Raw genomic sequence first — 24,709 nt, forward strand, 5'->3', positions numbered from 1 at the left:
ATCTGCCCAGTCACCAAGAATCAGTGTTGGAGTACTAATATGCATTTTCATTTTATTATTGTAGAATAGCAGTATCAGTGGTGTGGGGTTACCTGTAGTGTGCTACCAGGTAAACCTGCAGTGACAAGGCTAGGTCTGAGCCAAGACAGGAGTGCAAATTCCGCTCGATGTGTTTCGTTTAAAGATGATACCAAGATTGAAAATAACTAATAGACAATATGCATTGGCACAGTCACAATTCAAGCCTATCCTCTTAGCCTCTAATGCACTTATTTCTATAATAAAGGAATACCATATTGAGATTGCATTTTTCTGGCAGGAAAGCTTAACATTTGTAAAGCTCATTAAAGGCTATTGCAATGCTTACTTGATGCTCATGGTTAATGGTGTGGCTATTATTAAAATGTCTTCTGCAAGTGATGCAGTTTAGATGCTCTTCTCTCTCTTTTCAATTAGAAAATGACATGGCATGGCAAGTCATTGTGCATAATTTTCATTGCTGAAGTTAAGTGCCATTCTAATCCTCTGCCATTTGTTTGGCTGAACAAAAGGTACTGTAATCAGTGTATTCCTCCTCTTGATTCCCTGCCCTAGTGCTTTTCACAACACCCCCAGACCTTCACAAATTCTTTAACAATTGCAGTGTAAGGCATTTAACCAATGCTCTTAACCAAGGCAACTAAAAAAGAGTGTTACAGAACAATGCTAGGAGGAGAAATATAATAAAATGAGGAGGGCCTCTCAAGATTAGTTGCTCAACTGACTTCTAACTCTTATCCACTGGATTCATATCAGAATGGTTCTTTCGGCTAAAATATGTTTCAATAGAGGTAGCAGTGATGCCTGGTAGTTGGTGGGATCATTCCAACATTACATATTCAATGCCTACATTGTCAATCAGTAGCCATAACTGACTTACATTTGTTTGTTTTTTGGATTTGATTTGCTTCATTAATCCTCCAAGGCGACCCTCAGGTACGAGGGATGACGTGCACTCTGCACCAAGGATCCTGCTTGGTCCTCCTTTGGGGATGATTTCGCATCACTAACTACTAGGCCATCCTGCGCACCATGCACACTATAGTGCTTTTATTGGTTGTGTTGTCTGTTTTAGCTACACATCCTCACTTGTAAATTTTTGTGCCTTTAGCCGCTGTTCAACGAAGCAATGGGGGAGCCGTTCACCATCCTCCACAGCCTCTCCCACGTTCAGGCTGGGGTGCACACCATGGAGGTCCTGCTCCTTCGAATCCAGAAGGACTCGGAGGAAACCAAAGGAAGTGGGTACTCTGTGTCTCTTGAGTGGATCACAGTCTCCAATACTGCAGGACAGGGTGAGCAATTTACCAGCCATAATGTGTTTTTTATTAATTGAGTGCACAGCAAAATTAGACAGTCATGTAATTAAGTGTTGGGTACAAATTAAGATTTCAAAATGTCTTTGATGTAGTTTCCCCTTCAAGTGTGTTTTTGTTTTTACTATTATAGTATTAGGGTGGCACGGTGGTGCAGTGGTTAGTGCGGTAGCCTCACAGCAAGAAGGTCAAGAAGGTCCTGTGTTCGATCCATGGGGTAGTCCAACCTTGGGGGTCATCCCAGGTCATCCGCTGTGTGGAGTTTGCATGTTCTCCCCTTGTCTGCGTGGGTTTCCTCGGGATGCTCCGGTTTCCTCCCACAGTCCAAAGACATGTAGGTCGGGCGAATCGGCTATACTAAATTGTCCCTAGGTGTGTATGTGGGTGTGTGTGTATGTCGGCCCTGTGATGGACTGGCGGCCTGTCCAGGGTGTCTCCTCGCCTGCTGCCCAGTGACTGCTGGGATAGGCTCCAGCATCCCGCGACCCCGATTGGGATAAGCGGCTTGGATAATGGATGGATGGATATTATAGTATTAATCGTCAATAGACTACATCAATTATTGTTAATTAAAGCATGCTGAGAAATTGCATAGTCCTACATAACCATTTGAATGAGTTCAATTATTTTGTCCAAATTTGTGTGTCCTGAAGCAAACTTTGGCAAGGAGAATTTTCATTAAAGGTCTTGGCATTTGCAGTGAGTAAAAAATACACCTGACTAATCACCAAAAAAGGTTGGCGAGACGGAATGAAAAATAGGATGGTCAACAGCTTTTTGGTTCCTGGCTCAGGTCATAAGATTTCCAAAAGCAGCCCTTTAATATTAGCTGACTTCGGCTTGATCTTTTGTCATTGTCTCAGTGGTAGACGAAGTCCAGATATTGTTTTTGCTAATTAACCATCCTGGATTTTCATTCTTGTTTCGCTAAAACTCTGCTCTTTTCAGCCAGGTTTTATTTTTTTTCTGTTGAGTGAGTCTGTGGCTCTCTAATTGAATTTGACATTTAACACCCCTCGGAGCAGTATAATATCAGTATTATTCTTTTCTCCTTACACCCACACAAAGTATTTATGTGAACAACAACGGCTCCATCAATATTTGAATATGAATAAATCAGTGTTCTAATCTGTCATATCAAGAATTAACAATCAGTTAACAGTGATATTTGAAGTGATTTTTTTTTATGATCCATGTGGTTTTTGAGCTTCACTTCCTTATTTCTGTACCGTTACTAGGGGTAGCAGTAAATTGTTTTAACTGTCTACTATCATTCATTAATTATCATTTGCCATTCAACAGTAGTTGTCTTCTTTCACAAATTAGATATCTCATTTGGAAACAAACTTCTTTTTTTATTTTTTTTTAAGGTCTGGTTTTTCCTTTGACATGTTAATATCTTAGATAAAAATAAAATTGTGATAGTGACACCTAATATTATACAATGATATACAGCTCAGAGTCAATACAAATTGTTATTATCTCCGCCAGGCAGTAGCCTGAAGGGAATTATGCGTTTGGTTGTGTGTGTGTGTGTGTGTGTGTGTGTGTGTGTGTGTGTGTGTGTGTGTGTGTGCGCACGCGTGCGTGTCCATGTCCGCAGCTAATCTCATAAAACACTGCCTAAAATCTTTTGTGCACAGTTATGAGTGTTGGATGAAGAGCCTCTTGTGGTTGCAGTGATTCACTACAACTACTACTGCTATTTTCGGCTGCTCCCGTTAGGGGTCGCCACAGCGGATCATCCGTTTCCATTTCTTCCTGTCCTCTGCATCTTCCTCTGTCACACCAGCCACCTGCATGTCCTCTCTCATGACATCCATAAGCCTCCTCTTTGGCCCTCCTCTTTTCCTCTCCCCTGGCAGCTCCATATTCAGCATCCTTCTCCCAGTATACCCAGCATCTCTCCTCCACACGTCCAAGCCATCTCAATCTTGCCTCTCTTGCTTTGTCTCCAAACCGTCCAACCTTGCGGTTTGCAGCAACCTTGGTTGCGGTGATTCAAAACCTTCAAAAGAAGTTTGTTCTCGCTATCACTGCTCCCTCTGTCCATTCACACTCTAGTTCGCTCACGTGTGCATGTGCGACTCACAACTATAGTTGAATCAGATCAGGCAGTGACAGTGTCAAAACCAAAACATTATGTATTCGGGTATGAGTCTTGAAAGTAAACAAGAAGTCGATCGTATTTTGCAAGTCAGCCAATCATTCACTGCTGATCTCAGCAAAGGAGAACTGGATGAACACTGGATGAACTAAAAATAATTCACCTTATTCACCTCGCCACCATGCGGAAGTGCCATAGTCTCCAATGTTAAAACTCTGCTATAAAAATACAGTTTCAAGGATTAATTACAGTCACGGCTGCAAATCATCTTGGTAATTAGAATAAAACATTTCCCATGGCTGAGCTGTGTTTTCTTACCGTTGTTTCATGAATGAAAGTCAGCCAACAGCAGCCATTCACCTTTATCATTTTATATAATGAAAACCACAACGGTTAAACACATTTGAAGTCTTAATAAGGGCTTTGAAATTATGGTAGCCTGATCTCTGTCATTTCATGTCAGACTTGGTTGCTTTCATGCGAGGGTCCACCAAGGAGGCTGCACATCCACAGATTGACAGGCAAAATATTTTTATTAGGTAGAATTTTTAGCTTGAGCGCTACATATTAAGACATTTTTTTTATTAATCTTTACCATTCAATAGACTCGGGCGCTGCGCAATGGCAGGAAAAACACAAAAAAAAAAGTGTCCCTATGTGTGTGTATTTCCCTTCTCCCAGTAGGCGAAAAAAGGGTTTGTTGCCAAGTTCGAACACTGGAAAAGGTTAGATACGTATGCCTGGCAGAGATCTGCACTCTCCTGAGTGCCCTCTTAAAAGGTGGTTTGAATGTCATTGAGGACAAACTGATAACCCTTACCCTAACCCAGATGTAGACTGTAGAGGGCTGTTGAAGTTCATCCTTTGTCATCCACCCTCAGGCCAGGAGAAGAAGTACGAAGTGAGTAAGAGGAGGGTCCTGATGGGGAAGTCGGTGCCTCACTACGCAGCAGTGGAGCCGCAGGGCAAGGGCCTGATGGTGGCCTCAGAGAAACCCTTTGTCCTCACACATGTGGATGGTCAACCTGTGGAGCAGCCTGCTAGCGAACCCATGGAGGTGGAGACAGCAGGTGGGTCAAAGGTGGATGTAGAAGAGGGTTGCCCATAGTAAGAACATCTGGTTGGGTGGTAAATTACCATTAGCTGCCAAACCCGCTGCAGGAAAATTATGGCTGTCGATAGGAAGTTAATCTCTTACGCCATCCACTTTGTCAAGAAACTTGTCATGCAGAGGTCATTTTCCATTCAAACATTTTTTTTTGTAGGCTGATAAATTTGAAGTTGGTTAAATTTGAATCCAAAAATCCTAAAGCACTCTATTTGGTCTCTTTGGGTACAATCCATTGGCGCAATCAGTTCGAAGGAAAGATTTTGACCTGTCTTGATACAAGACGTATTAACAAAAAGACACAGCAGCAAACATCCAGTTGGTTTTTGATTTTATTTTGATTTTCATCACAATTACCCCATGATCTGCGTGGGCCTGTCATCATTTTTCTTAAATCTCTCAATGGCACCTGTCTCTTTTAAACCTCAGAGTAGATAGACAATGAATGAACATAAATCTGTTGAAATGACAGACTGACAGACTCCCCTCATGAGAGATGTATCGTCGAATACAATCAGAGTTTTTTCTTTTGCGTCTCCTTGGTGTGACTGTCTGGCTGAAGTGGGATTCAACATGAAGTTATAGCCACGTGTTTCCTCAGAACATTCAGTCCCTCCATTCATTACCTTCAAGAGCCCCTGGGGTCAGATGCATACTCACTAGTTGGGTTGTCGTCATAGAAACAACAGAACATCTATTGCAAGCAGAATTTATTCCAGCGAGACTGGATTCTTTTTACAACAGGGGAAGCTGTGAACGTGTACATAGTCTGTACTTCCAAGACATGCATTTCTAGACCCTGACCGACACGTGTTGGTATAAGCATTGTATTAAAACCACCTGCATCATAGGATATTAATCCTTTTTATTTTGTTCTCAGCTAATGTGGTGGAACAATCAGTGAAACACCAAATTACTGGCTATAAGGACAATAGATACAAAAAAACATAAAAGATCAAATCGGTAAGAAATTAGAAGAAAAACAATGTGTGTGTGTGTATGTGGGTGGGTGAATTTCACACTCCTCTTAAAGTCCCCTATTGTCCTCATTACATAATGGGCTGCTGATTCCAAAATGGCTTACTTTCAGTCTTTCACATGCAGCCAAATCCCTATCCTGAAAGTTTGTGATCAAATTGAAATATGGACTTAAAAGCGTAATGGCTCAAAGATCTTTTAAAATTTTTTAATTTTTAAAATTTAATCTAATTCATCCATCCATCCATTATCTGAACCGCTTATCCTGCTCTCAGGGTTGAGGGGATGCTGGAGCCTATTCCAGCAGTCATTGGGCGGCAGGCGGGGAGACACCCTGGACAGGCCGCCAGACCATCATAGGGCCGACACACACACACACACACACCCCCATTCATACCTAGGGACAATTTATAAATTTATTTCTGATTTTTCCCCTTTTTTCTCCCAATTTAGTGGCCAATCGATCCCTATTTTAATTCAAACACCCACCCTCGTACTGCATGCGTTCGCCAACTGCATCTCTCCGGCCGGCAGTCTCGAAGGAGACCGCCTCCCCACTTTTGTGACAAGGCGACTCCAGGCCGAACCACTGTTTTTCCGACACACACAGAGATGCATTCACGTGACGAACACAAGCCGACTCCGCCCCCCTCCCGAAGACAGCGTTGCCAATGATTGCTGCTTCATGGAGTCCGGGCATAGTCGGATCTGACGAGACCGGGGCGCGAACCCCAGTCCCCAGTGGGCAACTGCATCGACGCAAAGCCGATGCTTAGACCGCTACACCACCGCGGACTCTCATACCTAGGGACAATTTAGTACGGCCAATTCACCTGACTTACAATTAATTTAATTAAATTTAACGAAGTCTAATTTTAAATTTTAAAATTTTTCAAGATCTTCTAAAGCTCTTTTAAAGATCTTTTTTTCCCATGGCATTTAGAGGAATATTAGAGGAATATGTTATCTTGAATCACAGGTTTCACAGTCCTGGGGCACACATTACAAATATTTTGTCAGTTAATCAAACTTTCAGAACGTTTTCCTTTTTGTAAACACCATCACAAACCCTAATAAGTAGATAATGGTTGTCCATTTTATTTTTCAAAAGATCCTAGAAGTCCAACTGAGATAAGATGCATGTGTTGATGATACTCAGGCAAAATAACAGCAGTTTTGTGCCCAATCCTTTTGTCAGGACTCTGTGTGTCTTCTTCTGTAATGGAAGAGCATTACGTGTCAAGAGGACGGCGATATTGACAGAGATGTGTCAATGGTGGGTGAGGATTTAGATCAGGGGGGTTTAAGTGGGCATGGTCTTGTCGGTCACATCAGCTGGAGGGGGGAGGGAGAGAGAGATGGTCTTAATGGGTGCAGAGATGGAGAAAAGAGGGGAAGTAGGAGACTAATTACCACCTAGGGAGGGAAACTTTTTTTCAAACTTATATTTATTGGAGTTTGCATTTTACAAATCACAGAATCAACATATGAAATAAATCCAGTATTCTTTCCATCCCTCTCCTGCTCCCTAACATGTGTCCAACCCCCCCCCCCCCCAACATCATCCAAAATGACATCAAGTACAAATAAATATACGACAGATATACAAAGACCTCATTTACGTTAACACAGACAAGGAAGAAAAAAAATTATTAATAAAAAAAAATACACTAATTTTTAAACTAATTCTTAATTAGACTGCTACAGTTCTGCGCCAACCAAGAAATGACTAGGTTATGAACTATCCCAGTCCATTATTTGGGTTAGGTTATCATAGTAGGTAAGAAAAGGCCTCCAGACTCTGGCTTCATATTGAAACCCTTTCTCTTCTTGGAACATCTAAAAGCCAAGGCATCCTGGGGAAGGCAGCCAACCTGCAACGTGTCCGTGTGTCATTCTGGTCTTTTTTTTTTTCTGTTTAATCTTCCCGTTGTATTGTCCAAAAGAAAGCCTGAAGGAATATAAGAAGGCTGAATTAACGTTCATGCCCCAGTGATGTTCCTTTTTGGTCATCGCTGCAGTTTTTCATATTAAAATTACACAAACAAATCAGCGCTACAGTATTTGATGTATTGCAGCTGCACACATGCAGCAGGAATTCTGGCGGTACTTTGCTTTAAACCAACAAGGTGCAAGGAAGGAGTAGCAAAAGAAAAATAAATCTTGCACATCTGGGTGGAAGATAAAAAACAGACTTGAATGCATAAAACCCAGTGCATTTTGCCACATGCCTTTGTCAGGAATACCACACATGTAGCAAGTAAATCCATGCTTTTAGAGATTTGTGCCTCCCTTAATTAAACAGTTCACTGCTTTCGGTGTCCAGACAGACTGAATGGGGACCTGAATTTTAAGTAACCCATTCAGATGAATTCAAACGTCTTGCTCTATTCTTGCAGCCTGTGCAAGCTAAATGTAGAGTCACTGTTCTGTTCAGGTGTCGGGAAGTGGCATAGCGGTGTCGGGCAGCGGCATAGCGGATCATCTGAGGCTCTCACCGAAGGCATGCATTGAAGTTGGAAATATAAAGCTAGTATTAAGAAATGTATCAAAAATACAATCCCTCTGCCGATCCCTTTGTTACCCTTTATTTGGCATGGCGGTCTGTACCGTTGCCTACCTATACAGAGATCACCAGTTCGAATCCCCGTGTTACCTCTGGCTTGGTTGGGCATCCCTACAGACACAATTGGCCGTGTCTGTGGGCGGGAAGCCGGATGTGGGTATGTGTCCTGGTCGCTGCAGTAGCGCCTCCTCTGGTCAGCCGGTGAGCCTGTTCGGGGGGAGGGGGAACTGGGGCGAATAGTGTGATCCTCCCACATGCTATGTCCCTCTGGCGAAACTCCTCACTGTCAGGTGAAAAGAAGCAGCTGGCAACTCCACACGTATTGGAGGAGGCATTTGGTAGTCATCAAGTCTGCAGTCCTCCCCGGATTGGCAGAGGTGGTGGAGCAGCAACCGGGACAGCTCGGAAGAGTGGGATAATTGGCCAGATACAACTGGGGAGAAAAAGGGGGAACATTTAAAAAAACAATCCCTTTGAATCATCTCCAGATGAACAGGGCCCTTTCATGCCCCTTCTGATCAGGCAAAGTTTCAAAAGGGTGATATTCTTGAAATATCCATCACTAAACAGAAGAAACATCAAACAACCTTTCTGTCTTGTTTATTAAAATGTAATTAGTAGATATCACCCCAAGTAGCATGTTTGACACTCAATGAGACTGCAAAACTGTCCCGTGATCAAATTTGTGGCGGAATGCAGAATGAATGTACCTGCTCGCCAATGTCAGTTTACCGAGCAGCTGTTGTTTGTTCTGGTTGGACTGAGGGACACACTTGGCCTGCCGGTTGTACATATTCCAATAGAGGAGATGGTCAGAGGCCAATGCCTGGAATAATTGGGTTCATTAAGAGGCAGGGCCTATAATTGCAAAACATGTCAGTCTGTGTTTAACTTTAATTCATCACGCTGTGTGGCCATGCTTTGGCCATTATCCTTTTAATAAATTACACAGAACGTTGCTGTTACTGCTTTGTTTGTAGCCGGTTTTGGCAATCAGTTTCAAAGAATTGCCTGTTAGCTGGTGGAGAAAGGACGGTTGGGGGGTGGGGGGGTTGTTACTCACAGTATACTAATTACAATATTTATTGCTACCTACCTCAATGCTCCCTGATCAAGCATTCACATCTTATTTCAGATTCTGAAATGGCTTTAAAAATGCAGTTGTTGCAAAACCACTGCAGGAGAGTTGATTTAGTTACCTTATTATGAAGTAGGCCTTAAAAAGCTCACAAACTGCCCAAAAAATGCCGTTCAATATTAGTCCATCTCCCATTTTATACAACGTTCTGCAGTAATCCACACATTGTATTTGATGTTTTATGCTTGACTCTGTAACAGATGGGCCACTATAAAACAAGAATACCATTAATGCTTCTGCTGTACACTCATTTTATTTTCCCTGTTTTAATCTAGATCCCATTTACTTCTGGCAGCAGACAGCGGAGGATGTCACGGTATCTGTGCGTATGCCAGAGGGCATCACCAAAGATGAGGTGCGGTTTAGGTTGACAGCAGATACTGTGAGCTTGGGGGTACAGGGCTTCGCCGCCTTGCTGAAGGGGAATTTGCATGCTCCCGTGGAGCCAGAGGCCAGTGCCTGGATCATCAAAGATGACAAAAGGTCAGTGGCCCATGGTTCTTGGATTTGAGTGTGAGATAGAAAAGTGACCGTAGATGTCACACCCCAGCCATGTCTCTTTCCAACAAGATTGCCACTAAATGATTTCTGTGAACAGTGAACTTTAGGTTATTTACATAACCCCGGTTCTCTAAGTAGCATGAGTGAGTGTCTCGCTATGATAACGCCCCTTGCGTGCCCTCAAAAGAAGCCTTTATTACATTACACAAGCCTTTAGCCTTGATGATGCATATGCCATAGGAGGCCACCAGCCCTCCCCCTGTATTAAGAGTTGACATACCGTCATTCACTATCCAAAAAAAAAAATGAACCCACCGCTTCCTTACTTCACAGCAGCAAGGAGGGTGGTTTGGTAAGACATTCACTCATGTTACTTAGAGAACTTGGGTTATGTAAATAACCTAAAGTTCCCTTCTATAACATAGTGTTGTGTCTCTATGCCTCTCACTCTTCAAATACTCACCACTTGCAGTCATAGAGTGACCTAGTGGACGGGACTCTGGTGCTTTGGATAGTATCAATAACATTCTGAGGGATACTCACCATCTTTCATGTTAGACTTCTCAGGGGCCAAACCCAAAGAGACAGTCTCTGGGTAAGGGTTGAATATTTCTCCCCGCGCCTGAGACGACAGGCCTCTGCGGAGGGGCAGTGGGACCAGTTCACTGCAAAGGAGTTGAGTTATGTCCTCCAACCAATGCTCCCTGTCCAATGCGGGGCTATCAAAAGTAGAGATAGGACTTCCTCATGGACTTTCACCAGAGTTGGAGATATTAGAGTGACTGGAGGAAAAACAAAGTAGAACACGGGGCCACTTGCATGCCAACAATCAGTTGTCTGATTGTGTTGAGAGAAAAACATGGGAGACTGAGCATCTTGATGTATGCTCAATAATCCAGGTAAGAAAATCAAGGAAGGTTGAATCAGTTCGTCTAAATACAAAGTTTATTGACAGATACGTTTCATCACTCAACTAAGTGACATCTTCAGTTTAAACTTACTGCAGGCATCCCCACCCCTTATAAACAACACAGTACAATACAGTTGCCTACGGCCAAAACCATTAACCAGTTTCATATGCAAATATGGGTGTGACCAATAACTAGAGTTTCAAAGGCCATGTGTACTATTCACAGAGGATGAGGGAATGTTGCAATCACAGCATTTTAAGATGCAACCGATGTATTACGACCGAAACTAACAACCAGTTTCATATGCAAATATGGGTGTGACCATTACCTAGAGTTTCGATGGCCATGTGTACTAGTCACAGAGGATTGGGGAATAGTTGCAATCACAGAATTGTAAGATGACGACAGATGTACTCTTAGGCCCCTCCATCGGTTCAGGGATGGTCATTCCCTCTTAAATAGATGGCCTCTTTGACTCCTTGTTCAAACCATCGTTCCTCCCTATCAAATCAAATCAATTTTATTTGTATAGCCCAATATCACAAATTACAAATTTGCCTCAGTGGGCTTAACAGCAACACAACATCCTGTCCTTAGACCCTCTCATCGGATAAGGAACAACTCCCTTAAAAAAAACCTTTAATAGGGAGAAAAAATAGGAAGAAACCTCAGGGAGAGCAACAGAGGAGGGATCTCTCTCCCAAGACGGACAGCGTGAAATGGATGTTGTGTTCACGCAATTTACATAATACAACATTGAAAGAGGATAGCAGAATTATAATGGACATACAATTTATGAAGAACATGATGCACAGGATGCCAAACAGTGTCCACATGCCAACAGAACAATCCAGGACCCAAGCCACGCGACCAGCATCATCGTGTAAAAAAAAAAAAAACTTATGTGAGGAGAGGAAGGACAGGCAGCATCCAAAAAGCGACCACCATCACCACAGAGACCTGGGAGGAGAACCGACTGCACATGCACGCAAGAGAGACTCACATGACACCATTCAAACACAGAAAAAGAGAAAGGAGAAGACATCATTCAGAGAGAGAGAAAAGACATGTTAGAGAAGAGAACAGTTTGCAATAGTCATTAGCCATAATCAATTAAGTCATCAATTAGTCATAATCTATACTCTGTAATCTATACTCGATAATCTCGTCGGCAGAACAGTGGTTGGTAAATCTTTGAGACCGAAAACCAACCCGCCATCCAGTACAGATTGTGAAGCACTCAACTTAAAGGCAACTAATTGTAAGCTAAGGCAAAAAGATGAGTTTTAAGTTTGGATTTAAAGGACTCAACAGACTCTAATTGTCTGACGACAGCAGGCAGGTTATTCCACAACAATGGAGCCCGATCGGAAAAGGCCCTGCCACCAGCTGACTTCTTTTTAACTTTGGGTACACACTATCAAGGATGTATACATCCTCATCCCTGAAAGAGTGGCCACTGGCCTGTAGATGGGTGTAGACTGCGGAGTCCTGGCCTGACGTGTGTTAGGGCCCAGACACACCAAACCGACATCAGAGAACTAGCGGCGATGAAGGCCGACTGTTGCGTCGCCTCATGTCGCCTGCATCTGGGCCAAAAGGTAGCACTCGAACACACCGCAAAGACTACAGCCAATGTTCAACTAGCTTGTACGTTCTGCGCCTGCGTGAGAGGAAATAACTCTCCATACCAGCAGGTGGCTGTAGTCTGTATTCGTCATTCAGAATTTGAAACCGGAAGACCCAGGACTGTGGCTATACAAACCGTAAACAAAGCAGCGTTTGCTTACCATTTTCACTCAATTCTCGCTCACTACAGACGCTGTCGTAATATAGCTACTTCTAATCGAGACTACGTCTGATTAAAAAGTTGCAACTGTCACTGGCGTTGTGAAAATATTAGCTTCTAGAAATGTTCAGGTGAGATGAAGATGAAAAATGAGAAGTGCCTCCTGTGTGTGGCCTCATGTCTTCGTCGTTTGCTTGCTTTCTTAACGTCCAATCGGTACAAGTCTTTTTCTCCTTCCTTAGTGTCCAACCTCTCATACAACTCACCATACACTTTTTCCTTTGCCTTAGGCTGCATCTCCTTGTACTCCTGTCTACTTTCATCTCTCTGACTATCCCACTTCTTCTTAGCCAACCTCTTCCTCGGTGTACGTTGCTGTACTTCTTCATTCCACCACCAAGTCTGCAGGCCAGCCAGCCAATTGGCTGGCATAATGTAATAAAGGCTTCTGTTGAGAGCACACATGTGGTCTTCCCATAATGAGACATGAAACGAATGCTATGAAAGAGAACCACAAACTATAGCTTTCACCATGGGGCGCTGTTTCCAGATGCATTTTCTGGGGGTTTTTGGTTTTCCTTTTTTCTCCACTTTCAGTTGGATTCCATTGTTTGAGAACAGATCCTTGAAACCAAACTTCTCTTACAACTTTAGGATCTTAGAGCTGACCTGAAAAAAAGGATTTTAGCGCATTTTGGAATGAAATATCACTTGAAATGTAATGTATTCATCCACCTCCCCAGGAATGGAGAGGGATTATCCAAAGGAGTTGAATCAAGTGCAACTGGACTTGGTATATATAGTCCAGTTGCACTTGATTCAACTCCTTTGGATAACCATGACCTGGATGAATGAGAACATTCACAGACAATGGAGAGGGATGTATGAAAGAGCTCAGTTATTTCTGAGTTGGGGGTCATTCATAGGACTTAGCAACTATCAGCAGCATCAGTATACATCCTAATGCATACTAAAACTGTTATATAGATGGGACCACTCTGATTTAAAGCCAGCCTTATGATGGCTGACAAGCATGATGCCACCATGTAGGTGAACTGAAAATAAAGCTTTTAATCCATTCACATATGAATTTGGCCTCATCAGAAGACCTCCTGTCTCTCAATGTGTGCACTCTCCATCTTCCCACTTCCTGCTCTTTTCAGACTAATCCTGTGATGCTCCATTCACAGTGAAAACATTTCTTACTGCCGGTCTTCACAATCTGTGATCCATTTGGATAGTGAAAAGCTCCTACTCGTGTGTGTGTGTGTGTGTGTGGGTGGGTGTGTGTGTGGGTTGTGTATTAAAGACTGAATGGAGGACTGAGTTAGAGAAGAATATTGTGTGTGTGTGGGGGGGGGGGGTTGTGTATTAAAGACTGAATGGAAGACTGAGTTAGAGAAGAATATTGTGTGTGTGTGTGTGTGTGTGTGTGTGTGTGTGTGTGTGTGTGTGTGTGTGTGTGTGTGAGAGAGAGCGAGTGAGAGAGCTTGATCTTGTTCATGTGTGTCTGTCTCTCTCTGCTTGTTTGTCCTTTGCATTTGTGTCAGCATGTGCGAACACGCAGATGTATGCTGATGTGTTTTCATCAACCCGTGTGCACATCACATGGTCACAAGGAACTAATCGGTACCCTTGGACCATACAGGTACTGAGTACTCTGCTGAATTATGTAAAAGTCAGTATGGCTGACCAATTTAATGTAGTGAATTGGGTTGCCAACAGTAAAAAAAAAAAAAGAACATGTTTCAGGTGAGGCAGCAGCAGTACCCCACCAGCTTGTTATAGTCTCACTTTTTCCTGTATGGAGTTCCCTCTAAACACTGCCCCTCCATGTATGTCTAGAGATGGTATCATATTTTAATGATATAGCTATTTTGAGCTTTTTGCATTGAGATGGCCTTTTACATTGTGAATGTCTTCAGGGAAACATTGCTGAAATTGTTTGCGTCGATAATGCTTTTCTATGGGGCATCATGGCAGCCAAACCAAAAAACATAAAAAGGGAAGTTTTGATCCTGCTCTCAGACAAGCTAGCAATGCATAGTTTGGATGGGAATCTTGAAGCTGGGTATGGGGTTTGCGTGTGTGTGTGTGTTTGCACTGTCTGACTTTGGATGTTCTTTTTTATATGAATATCTTACAGGGGGAAAAAAAGAACTTCTATTGTCTGTATTGACAGCATCTTCCCCTACCATCAGGGAATGCTCTTTATTTTCACTGAGCGGTCTTTGTGGTTAGACAGCTGAGCCCTCCTCCTCTTCTCCTTTTGTCTGCAATGAATTAAATATCTCACCTGTCGCTTTTCTTTCACATCATCTCACCATACCGTTTTCCAAATATAGACCTCCATATTATCTATGGCACACAGTAGTATTATTATATATTTATTACTCTGCTAATGTCCTGCCTGTTCATACTTAATGACAAGTGCCCTTGCTGTCATGCTATGCAGCTGCATTTAGCAATACAAATTAATTAATTGGAACTCTCATTGTGTGTGTGTGTGTGTCCCCTATCTCTGTGTCCGTCTTGTTTTCAGGTGTGTACATGTGTGAATATGTGTCTGTATGATATGTGTTTGTCTGGCTAATTGTGTTTTTTGTGTTTCCATAGCTTGGAATTGACCCTTCAGAAGCGCAGTGAGGGGCCCATGTGGCCTGAGCTGGTAATGGGGGACAGGAGAGGGGAATATGTAGTGAGCGAGGAGCAGGCAGCCCTCATCCATGACAGGCTGACCCACCTTACCTCTGAAGACCTGGTTAGTTTCTCTCTCTGTTTCTCTCTCACTGAACTTCACTTCACTAAATTCCTTGTGTAATCTTTCAACAATCTTTCAGCAGAAACTTCATTAAAATTAAAGTTTCTGACACATGCTGTTTAATGCCATAAAATAACTAGCCATATTTGTAGTCAAGAAATGGACTATAGATAAGATATACACTACCGTTCAAAAGTTTGGGATCACATTGAAATGTCCATATTTTTGAAGGAAAAGCACTGTACTTTTCAATGAAGATAACTTTAAACTAGTCTTAACTTTAAAGAAATACACTCTATACATTGCTAATGTGGTAAATGACTATTCTAGCTGCAAATGTCTGGTTTTTGGTGCAATATCTACATAGGTGTATAGAGGCCCATTTCAAGCAACTATCACTCCAGTGTTCTAATGGTACAATGTGTTTGCTCATTGGCTCAGAAGGCTAATTGATGATTAGAAAACCCTTGTGCAATCATGTTCACACATCTGAAAACAGTTTAGCTTGTTACAGAAGCTACAAAACTGACCTTCCTTTGAGCAGATTGAGTTTCTGGAGCATCACATTTGTGGGGTCAATTAAACGCTCAAAATGGCCAGAAAAAGAGAACTTTCATCTGAAACTCGACAGTCTATTCTTGTTCTTAGAAATGAAGGCTATTCCATGCGAGAAATTGCTAAGAAATTGAAGATTTCCTACACCGGTGTGTACTACTCCCTTCAGAGGACAGCACAAACAGGCTCTAACCAGAGTAGAAAAAGAAGTGGGAGGCCGCGTTGCACAACTGAGCAAGAAGATAAGTACATTAGAGTCTCTAGTTTGAGAAACAGACGCCTCACAGGTCCCCAACTGGCATCTTCATTAAATAGTACCCGCAAAACACCAGTGTCAACATCTACAGTGAAGAGGCGGCTGCGGGATTCTGGGCTTCAGGGCAGAGTGGCAAAGAAAAAGCCATATCTGAGACTGACCAATAAAAGAAAAAGATGAAGATGGGCAAAAGAACACAGACATTGGACAGAGGAAGACTGGAAAAAAGTGTTGTGGACGGATGAATCCAAGTTTGAGGTGTTTGGATCACAAAGAAGAACGTTTGTGAGACGCAGAACAAATGAAAAGATGCTGGAAGAATGCCTGACGCCATCTGTTAAGCATGGTGGAGGTAATGTGATGGTCTGGGGTTGCTTTGGTGCTGGTAAGGTGGGAGATTTGTACAGGGTAAAAGGGATTCTGAATAAGGAAGGCTATCACTCCATTTTGCAACGCCATGCCATACCCAGTGGACAGCGCTTGATTGGAGCCAATTTCATCCTACAACAGGACAATGACCCTAAACACACCTCCAAATTGTGCAAGAACTATTTAGAGCAGAAGCAGGCAGCTGGTATTCTATCGGTAATGGAGTGGCCAGCGCAGTCACCAGATCTGAACCCCATTGAGCTGTTGTGGGAGCAGCTTGACCGTATGGTACGCAAGAAGTGCCCATCCAACCAATCCAACTTGTGGGAGCTGCTTCTGGAAGCGTGGGGTGCAATTTCTCCAGATTACCTCAACAAATTAACAGCTAGAATGCCAAAGGTCTGCAATGCTGTAATTGCTGCAAATGGAGGATTCTTTGACGAAAGCAAAGTTTGATGTAAAAAAAATCTTATTTCAAATACAAATCATTATTTCTAACCTTGTCAATGTCTTGACTCTATTTTCTATTCATTTCACAACATATGGTGGTGAATAAGTGTGACTTTTCATGGAAAACACAAAATTGTTTGGGTGATCCCAAACTTTTGAACGGTAGTGTAGTTTTAAGTGATTCTGACCATTCATAATTGTAATTATATTTTGAAATTGATTTCTGGTGTTGCTATAGAAAATTGGAGAATATCAACCACTAATTTGGTTTTATGATTACTTTTGACAAACTTGGATTTGGTCTCTTGCACAAACTTTGTATAGTCAGATTTGTCATGTGAAAAGCAGTCAATAAATAAGCCCCCTGGAACTCCTCCTCTCAGTTCTCTTCTCCCAGTGTATCTTCACACTTACTCTCTAACATCACTCCTTCCTCTGATGGCCTCATCTTCTGTCGGTCACTCCAGCTCTAAACTCTTCAGCTGCTTGGAGACCTCTCCTCCTCCACTGCACACACCAGATGAGATCATCATGCTGGTCTCCAGAGTCCGTCTCTGGGCAACTTTATTTTTAGCCACTTCTTCTTGCCCATCACCCTCACCCTTAGTATTATCTCGGACCACTTGAGGCCCCCTGTCCAAATTAAGACTTTTTATAATTGAAAAGATTCACAGCATCTCTAGCTGTGATTATGTGTGTGTGGTTATGAGACTTAAAATCCATCAATCCCGCCAAGATGCACTAACTGAAAATCTTGGTCACACAAATATACAGGTATTTGCTCATATTAGTTCTGGATCTTCCAACTGCAGCAGGCATGGGCGCAAGTCCATGAATACTGGGATGGCATCCAGCGCTTTACCTGTGCCTCCGTCCATAGGGTTAGTGGTTGTGTCAGGAAGGGCATCAGACGTAAACTTTTGCCAAATCAGTATGCGCATTGACAAGACCATACCGGAACGGTTTAGGACCAAGTTAACACTGACTGCCATTGATGCTGTGCCCTCACATGGTACCAGTGGAAATTATAAAGTCCACTGTGGCGACCCCTGAAAAACAGGGAACAAACCAAAAGAAGAGGTGGTATTTCTTGATCTTCCAATCTAGTTATTAGGGCTGTTGGTCGATTAAGAAAAATTAACTAATTAATCGCACAATTTGCTGTGATTAATTGCGATTAATCACTTTTTTTCTCTTAAGACTGAAGCTAGTAATTATTCATCCATTATCCAAGCCGCTTATCCCAATCGGGATCGCGGGGATGCGGGAGCCTATCCCAGCAGTCATTGGGTGGCAGGCGGGGAGACACCCTGGACAGGCCGCCAGTCCATCACAATAATATAATATATTCATAATATAAATATAAAATAATAAAAATAATAATGGATATTTAAATATAAAATCACAAAATTAATGTAGAATCAACACAAAGGAAGTATATTTAAATTCAAATACTAATGTTTGATAGCATCTTTTTAACTTGTGAGCACAGATTCTCTACTGTGAACTACAGATTTCCAATAAAACCATCAAGGCCATCAAAATTTACTGTCAGCTTGAAAGGCATATTTCGTATGTGCACTAACAGAAATAATAACAAAACCCAGGCCTGTATGTTAAAGTACCAGTTGAATTTCAAAACCATCAAAGCCATTAAAATTAGATATCAGCTTAGAAGGCAATAATGTCTTGTATGCACAAATATAAATGATAATTAACAACAAAGAATGTGTTCTATGTTCAAGTACCAATTGAATCTAATGTGCCGTGAATTCGCAACGTTCATTACGTGTTCATAATGGCGCATCACAGAACACCATACGTGTCCTGTGCCCCAATGGCACAGCATGAAAGCTGAATGAAAGCCACTTTATCCGACATATTCTTGCAACGAATTGTGTTTTTACAATGTATTTGTTCTCTGTATTTAACCCATCCTATTGTATAGGAAGAGTGGGCAGCTGTAGCACCTGGGGACCAACTCCACTTCTTCTTCCTTTCTTCTTCCTATTTGTTTATGTATTTATTTATTTATGTATGTATTTATCTAATAGTAGAATATCTTATATTCTCCATGAGGAGATGAGGGCTAGGAACAAATAAAGCCTACTGTTGTGAGAAAGTGGAGACAAAGGTTATGAGCGAGGAGCAGAGTAGGGAAAAAGACAGCTCACCATGCACTGACAAGCAGGAGGGAGAGCGCACAGCTGAATCCCCCGATATCCCTGTGAAACAGCCTCACTCAGCCACCACTGGAAGTAAAACAAAACCCATCTTTAGTAATGGCGTTATTTTTTTTAACACATTAAATATTTCAAATTAACCGCAAAAATGAATGCGTTAATTTCAACAGAACTAATGGATATACAAATGATTGGAATTCATCGTTGTCTGGGAACACTCAAGCATAGTCCACTTATACGAGATGGTAAGGGAGAGTAGGGGTAGGCATAGCTGCCATATTGGACATCAATATGTCATTAAATCAGGTCTTCAGAGACACATCTCAATCAAACATGATGTTGTAATTACAATTCTGCAATCTGCCTATCCCCCACTTCCTCCTCTGTGCCCAGAATGCTAACATTGATAAGGACAAGCCCCCTTGCAACTCCCAGGAACTGGAGGACTGTGATGGTTTCCCAGAAGACAGTTCCAGCCTCACACACTTTGATGGAGAATCACTGAAGCCCACTCAGGTGGTAAGTAGAATGCCTCTCCCCCCGACTGATAAACATCTTTGTTCTCCAATATTACAACACTGAGCCCCTACAGGAATCGTTTTACAGCCATACTGGTGGCTCTCATCATCTGCCACACTCCTCAAGTACCCAGTTGGCCACCGAATGTGCACGCACAGATTACGAGAGTACATGCTGATGATATCCTCACGTACTCCTTGTGTGTGCCTTTGCCCTTTTTTGTGGCCTACTTGACTAAAGAGCTCTACAGAGCCGCAACATGCTCACCCTCCTCATTATCATAGCCCAGGAAAGGTCGTGCTGATTTACATTTCACATCATTTGCATTGTGGTCATCTGGCTGAAGCTCTCATCCAGAGCGACTTCCAGTCAGGTGGGGGTTTATTGCCTTGCTCAAGGGCACTTTGACTGGCCCTACCTAGTCGCAAGGCTGCACTGCTAAACTTCTGCAGTCAGTTTATCCTATTTGCATGTGAATAATGCCAGGCTTATATTTAATAAAAGTAAAAATTCCTATTATTGAATATGTTTCTATTATAACACACAGCAGCCTGCCAAAGTTTGGCAAAAGAATACATCTCCTGAGATGTCAATCTCAATTTCAGAGAAAGCTTTGGCTTACAAAGCTTTGGCTTCATGAGCAAAAGTCTTGATTTATCCATTGCAATCCAGTGCAAGCTTTGAAAGTAACCCCCCCCCCTTTTCTCCCCAATTGTACTTGGCCAATTAATCTATTTTCCAAGCCGTCCTGGTCGCTGCTCCACCCCCTCTGCCAATCCAGGCTGGCGACTCCACATGCCTCCTCCGATACATGTGGAGTCACCAGCCGCTTCTTTTCACCTGACAGTGAGGAGTTTCGCCAGGGGGACATAGCGCGTGGGAGGATCACGCTATTCCCCCCAGTCCCCCCCCCCCCCGAACAGGTGGCCCGACCGACCAGAGGAGGCGCTAGTGCAGCGACCAAGACACATACCCACATCCGGCTTCCCACCCGCAGACACAGCCAATTGTTTCTGTAGGGACGCCCGACCAATCCAATGGTAACATGAGGATTTGAACCGCCTTCCCCGTGTTGGTAGGCAACGGAATAGAACGCTACGCTACCCGGACGCCCTGAAAGTAATATTTAACTGGTAAAACATTCAACAGTTATCAGCAGCAAAGTCTTTTAAGATCATATAGACAGAAGCTTCCAACAATGGTCAAGGTTTTAATTTGATCTTCAGCGTTGATAATTGCAAACAGGGAAAATCAGGTCAACACTACAAAAATGGGAATGTTATCTGGGTCATAGCATTCTAGGTTGTGGCACAAGTCTGTCAGTATTATTTTACTCAAGGTAGCAAATAATGGAGATTGACTGTTCATAAACTGATACGCACCCTAGAATTTAATTTAAGGATTGAAAGTGTTCCTGTGATCATTTTGAACCCTTGCCGCACCAGACAAGGTGGATGAGACACATTCAGACAAGGCGTTGCAGAAGGAGGGAGAATTTCATTCAGTACAACCACAGTTTTGCCCACCAACCATCTTCACGAGAGTGCTTGGGGGTTTAGTGCCCTCCTGAAGGTCTTATGGATGTCAGTTATTGAGGTGGGTGAAAGGTTGTTTCGTACACTTTTAACACCTCAGTTTTCCCTCCAGGGAAATTCAAGCTTGGTGACCTTCATATCTCAAGGTTGACCCTGCAGTCTTTAGGTGCTCTTCGGTGAACCATTGCTTGGACATTCACAATCTTCCTTCTTTCTTTTAGATGTATGGGTTTAATGCAATCTCAAAATAAATAGGTGTAAAAAAAAAGTCAAGATTTTGAAGATTTAAATGATACATCACAATGTCTGTTTTCCTGCTTTCATAATGCTCAAGGTTATTTTTGCTTAGATTACGTTTAAAATGTTTTCCCTCAAATAATGAGCTATACACCATATCAAGAATGATGCCTACACAAATAAAATAGCACATAATGGAATCACATTATAAAACCATAGAACTGTAGGTAATTGAAAAAATTATGATACTTAGACTTCCCATTTGTAATATGAATTGAACATTTTCTTTTTGGGGGGGGATTTCCCCCCCTTTTTCTCCCCAATTGTACCTGGCCAATCACCCCACTCTCTGAGTCATCCCGGTCACTGCTCCACCCCCTCTGCCGATCCGGGGAGGGCTGCAGACTACCACATGCCTCCTCCGATACACGTGGAGTCGCCGGCTGCTTCTTTTCACGTGACAGTGAGGAGTTTTGCCAGCGGGAAGTAGCGCATGGGAGGATCACGTTGTTCCCCCAAGTTCCCCCTCCCCCCTGAACAGGCGCCCTGATCGACCAGAGGAGGCGCTAGTGCAGCGACCAGGACACATATCCACAGCCGGCTTCCCACCTGTAGACACGGTCAATTGTGTCTGTAGGGACCCCCGACCAAGCCGGAGGTAATGCTGGGATTCGAACCGGCGATCCCCATGTTGGTAGACAACGGAATAGACTGCTACGTTACCCGGATGCCCGAACATTTGCTTTTTTTGATAGAACATTTTGAAATGGGCATTTGCCTGACGTGACATTAGTCAATATCTGCCATCGATGCTCTCCTTCCTGTACAATTTGACCAAAAATTCTTCATCACGTAAAATAAATCTTCCTTCCAATTGCATGAAGACAGACTTATAAAACGGCCTTTAAATATATGGTACAATATACCTGCCCCGGCCTGATGAAAGGCTCTACATGAATAAAGGACCTTGTGATGTTTCATCCTCCATTTACTCAGAAAAAAGTACTGGCGCTTTGCAGCTGCTCTTTAGTGTGGCAGGTTTGAGTCACACTGTCGGCCTTTGGCAGGAAGCTTTATTCTGTGTGCATGTGCACTGCTGTGTATTTGCACTTGAAGAAGCAGTGTGTATTGCTGTGTGTATGCTGGTGTTTATTTGCGTCTCATCCAAGTAGCCTTACCTTGCCATTTTCTAGGCTGTGTGATGACCTTTTTTAAAAGCACTCGGCTTAGAATTGCAGCTCCTCTTGTTGCTTTGTCGCCCGGTCTGTCTGCATCCCTTTGGTTTCTGTCCAAAGTGGTAAGACAAAGATGTTCTCTATGATTCACCAAGGGGGGATGTGAGTCATATTCACAAGCTCTATATGTAAATCCTTTTACGTAAGAGTATATTTGTTCATCTGTGCACTGAACAATGTGCTCTCACAAAAAGATTGAAAGTGCAAAATTGAAAAAAAATAATTTAAAAAGGTTTGATATAGTTCACATTCTTGGTTGACATATTGTAGAGCTGTTGAGTGGTGACTATCTGTTATGTAATATTTTTCCTTTTACCCGTTATCAATACCCACATAAGGGAGGCTGGAGCCTATCTCAGCATGCATTTGTTGGAAGATAGAGCGACACCTTGGACAGGTCGCCAGTCAATCACATGGCCTGGACACACACTCACTCACTTGCGCGCGCACACACACACGTTTTTCTATACTTGTGAGGACCCTCTTTTGACAACATTAATTCATTCCTTTTGTCCCCCCCCTCTTTTTTCCTCCCCAATTGCACCTGGCCAATTACCCCACTCTTTTGAGCCGTCCAGGTCATTGCTCCACCCCCTCTGCCAAGCCAGGGAGGGCTACTGAATAGTAATTCATTCCTAAGGTATCAGAACTACATGCCTTACCTTAACTTTAATCCCAATTCTAGCCTTAACCCTAACCTAAGTCCTAATGCTGAAATATACCTTTAGAGAAGCGAGGACCAGCCAAAATGTCCTCTGGGATGTCCAAGGTTGGACCTCACAAGTACTGTATAGCAATACACACACAATCATTCCCACACCCTTCATAACTATGGGCAATTCAAAGTCTCCAATCCACCTAACATACATGTCTTTCGACTTTAGGAAGAAACACGCCCATTTCTCATAGATTAACCTATACTGATAGGCTGATCTCACTTTATCAGTGTACGGGTAAATTCAAATAATCCAAATCATTAAAAAAAAAAACGTGGTGGGCGTCCGGGTAGTGTAGCAGCCTATTCCGTTGCCTACCAACATGGGGATTGCCGGTTCGAGTCCCCGTATTACTTTCGGCTTGGTCTGGCATCCCTACAGACACAATTGGCCGTGTCTGCAGGTGGAAAGCAAGATGTGGGTATGTGTCCTGGTCGCTGCGCTAGTGCCTCCTCTGGTTGGTCGGGGCGCCTGTTAAGGGGGGAGGGGGAACTGGGGGGAATAGCGTGATCTTCCTATGCGCTATGTCCCCCTGGCGAAACTCCTCACTGTCAGGTGCAAAGAAGTGGCTGGCGATTCCACATAGTATACTGGAGGAGGCATGTGGTAGTCTGCAGCCCTCCCCAGATCGGCAGAGTGGGTGGAGCAGCAACCAGGACGGCTCGGAAGAGTGGGGTAATTGGCCAGGTACAACTGGGAAGATAAAGGAGAAAAAATCCACACAAAAAAACACGGTGAAATGACTCTCCCTCTTGGCAAGTGACTGACGTGTTCAGTTGTAATCCATTTTTCTTATTACTTGGGTAAAATGATATCAAATGTCATCACGGCTAAATGTCGTCTGACGTGGCAGGTTTCTTTACAGTAAAGCAAAACATTTGGGCGGTTTTAAAAGGCAAAGTTCAGCCTCAGACAGCAGAAGCTAAATAAACAGCAATTTTTCCTCTTGTTAGAGGGGTTACCGAATGGCAGCCTCGCCAGCAAAGTCAGGGTAGCGATGATGACACAGCGGCGCACAGAGAGCTGGCATTTCAGCTGCTGTTACCGACAGCTGGCCTCAATGTACTGACGCATCTGCGTCCACTTGCTTAATGCCTCCCACACTGCCCTTGCCTCCATCTAAAAACCCCACACATTCTCACCATTTGGTCAAAAACGCAAGTATTTGACAGCGCACTGAAATGCGTCAGACTTGTGTCATGTTTGAATGCATTTTTTTTTGTTCTTGCAGCTGCAAAGGGGTATAATGAGGAAGGCTCATTGGCTTTGTTTATCAGCACGGTCTATCGACAACCATACCTGATAATCCAGGTAGCAACACGTGATCTTTGCAAACTGTTTTCTAGTGCTGCTGTGTGGACACGTTAGATATAGCTGAAGCATTTTAGTGTGTGATGGGACAAATTCAGCTGTTTTTCCTGCCCTGGCCAGACCGTGAGA

At 43.0% G+C, this 24,709-nt stretch overlaps 1 protein-coding gene across 1 annotated transcript in view; it reads left to right on the top strand.

The window, feature by feature from the left end:
• Positions 1-24,709, top strand: part of nudcd1 (NudC domain containing 1) — a 41,800-nt gene that overhangs the window by 7,142 nt on the left and 9,949 nt on the right. Inside the window, exons 4-8 of the mRNA XM_056298685.1 lie at positions 1,151-1,334; positions 4,344-4,532; positions 9,528-9,735; positions 15,070-15,214; positions 19,421-19,546. Of these exons, the coding sequence (XP_056154660.1) occupies positions 1,151-1,334; positions 4,344-4,532; positions 9,528-9,735; positions 15,070-15,214; positions 19,421-19,546 (852 nt within the window). The remainder of the gene's footprint in view (positions 1-1,150; positions 1,335-4,343; positions 4,533-9,527; positions 9,736-15,069; positions 15,215-19,420; positions 19,547-24,709) is intronic.

This window comes from Lampris incognitus, chromosome 18 (genome assembly GCF_029633865.1).
Source record: "Lampris incognitus isolate fLamInc1 chromosome 18, fLamInc1.hap2, whole genome shotgun sequence".
NCBI classification, from domain to species: Eukaryota; Metazoa; Chordata; class Actinopteri; order Lampriformes; family Lampridae; genus Lampris; species Lampris incognitus.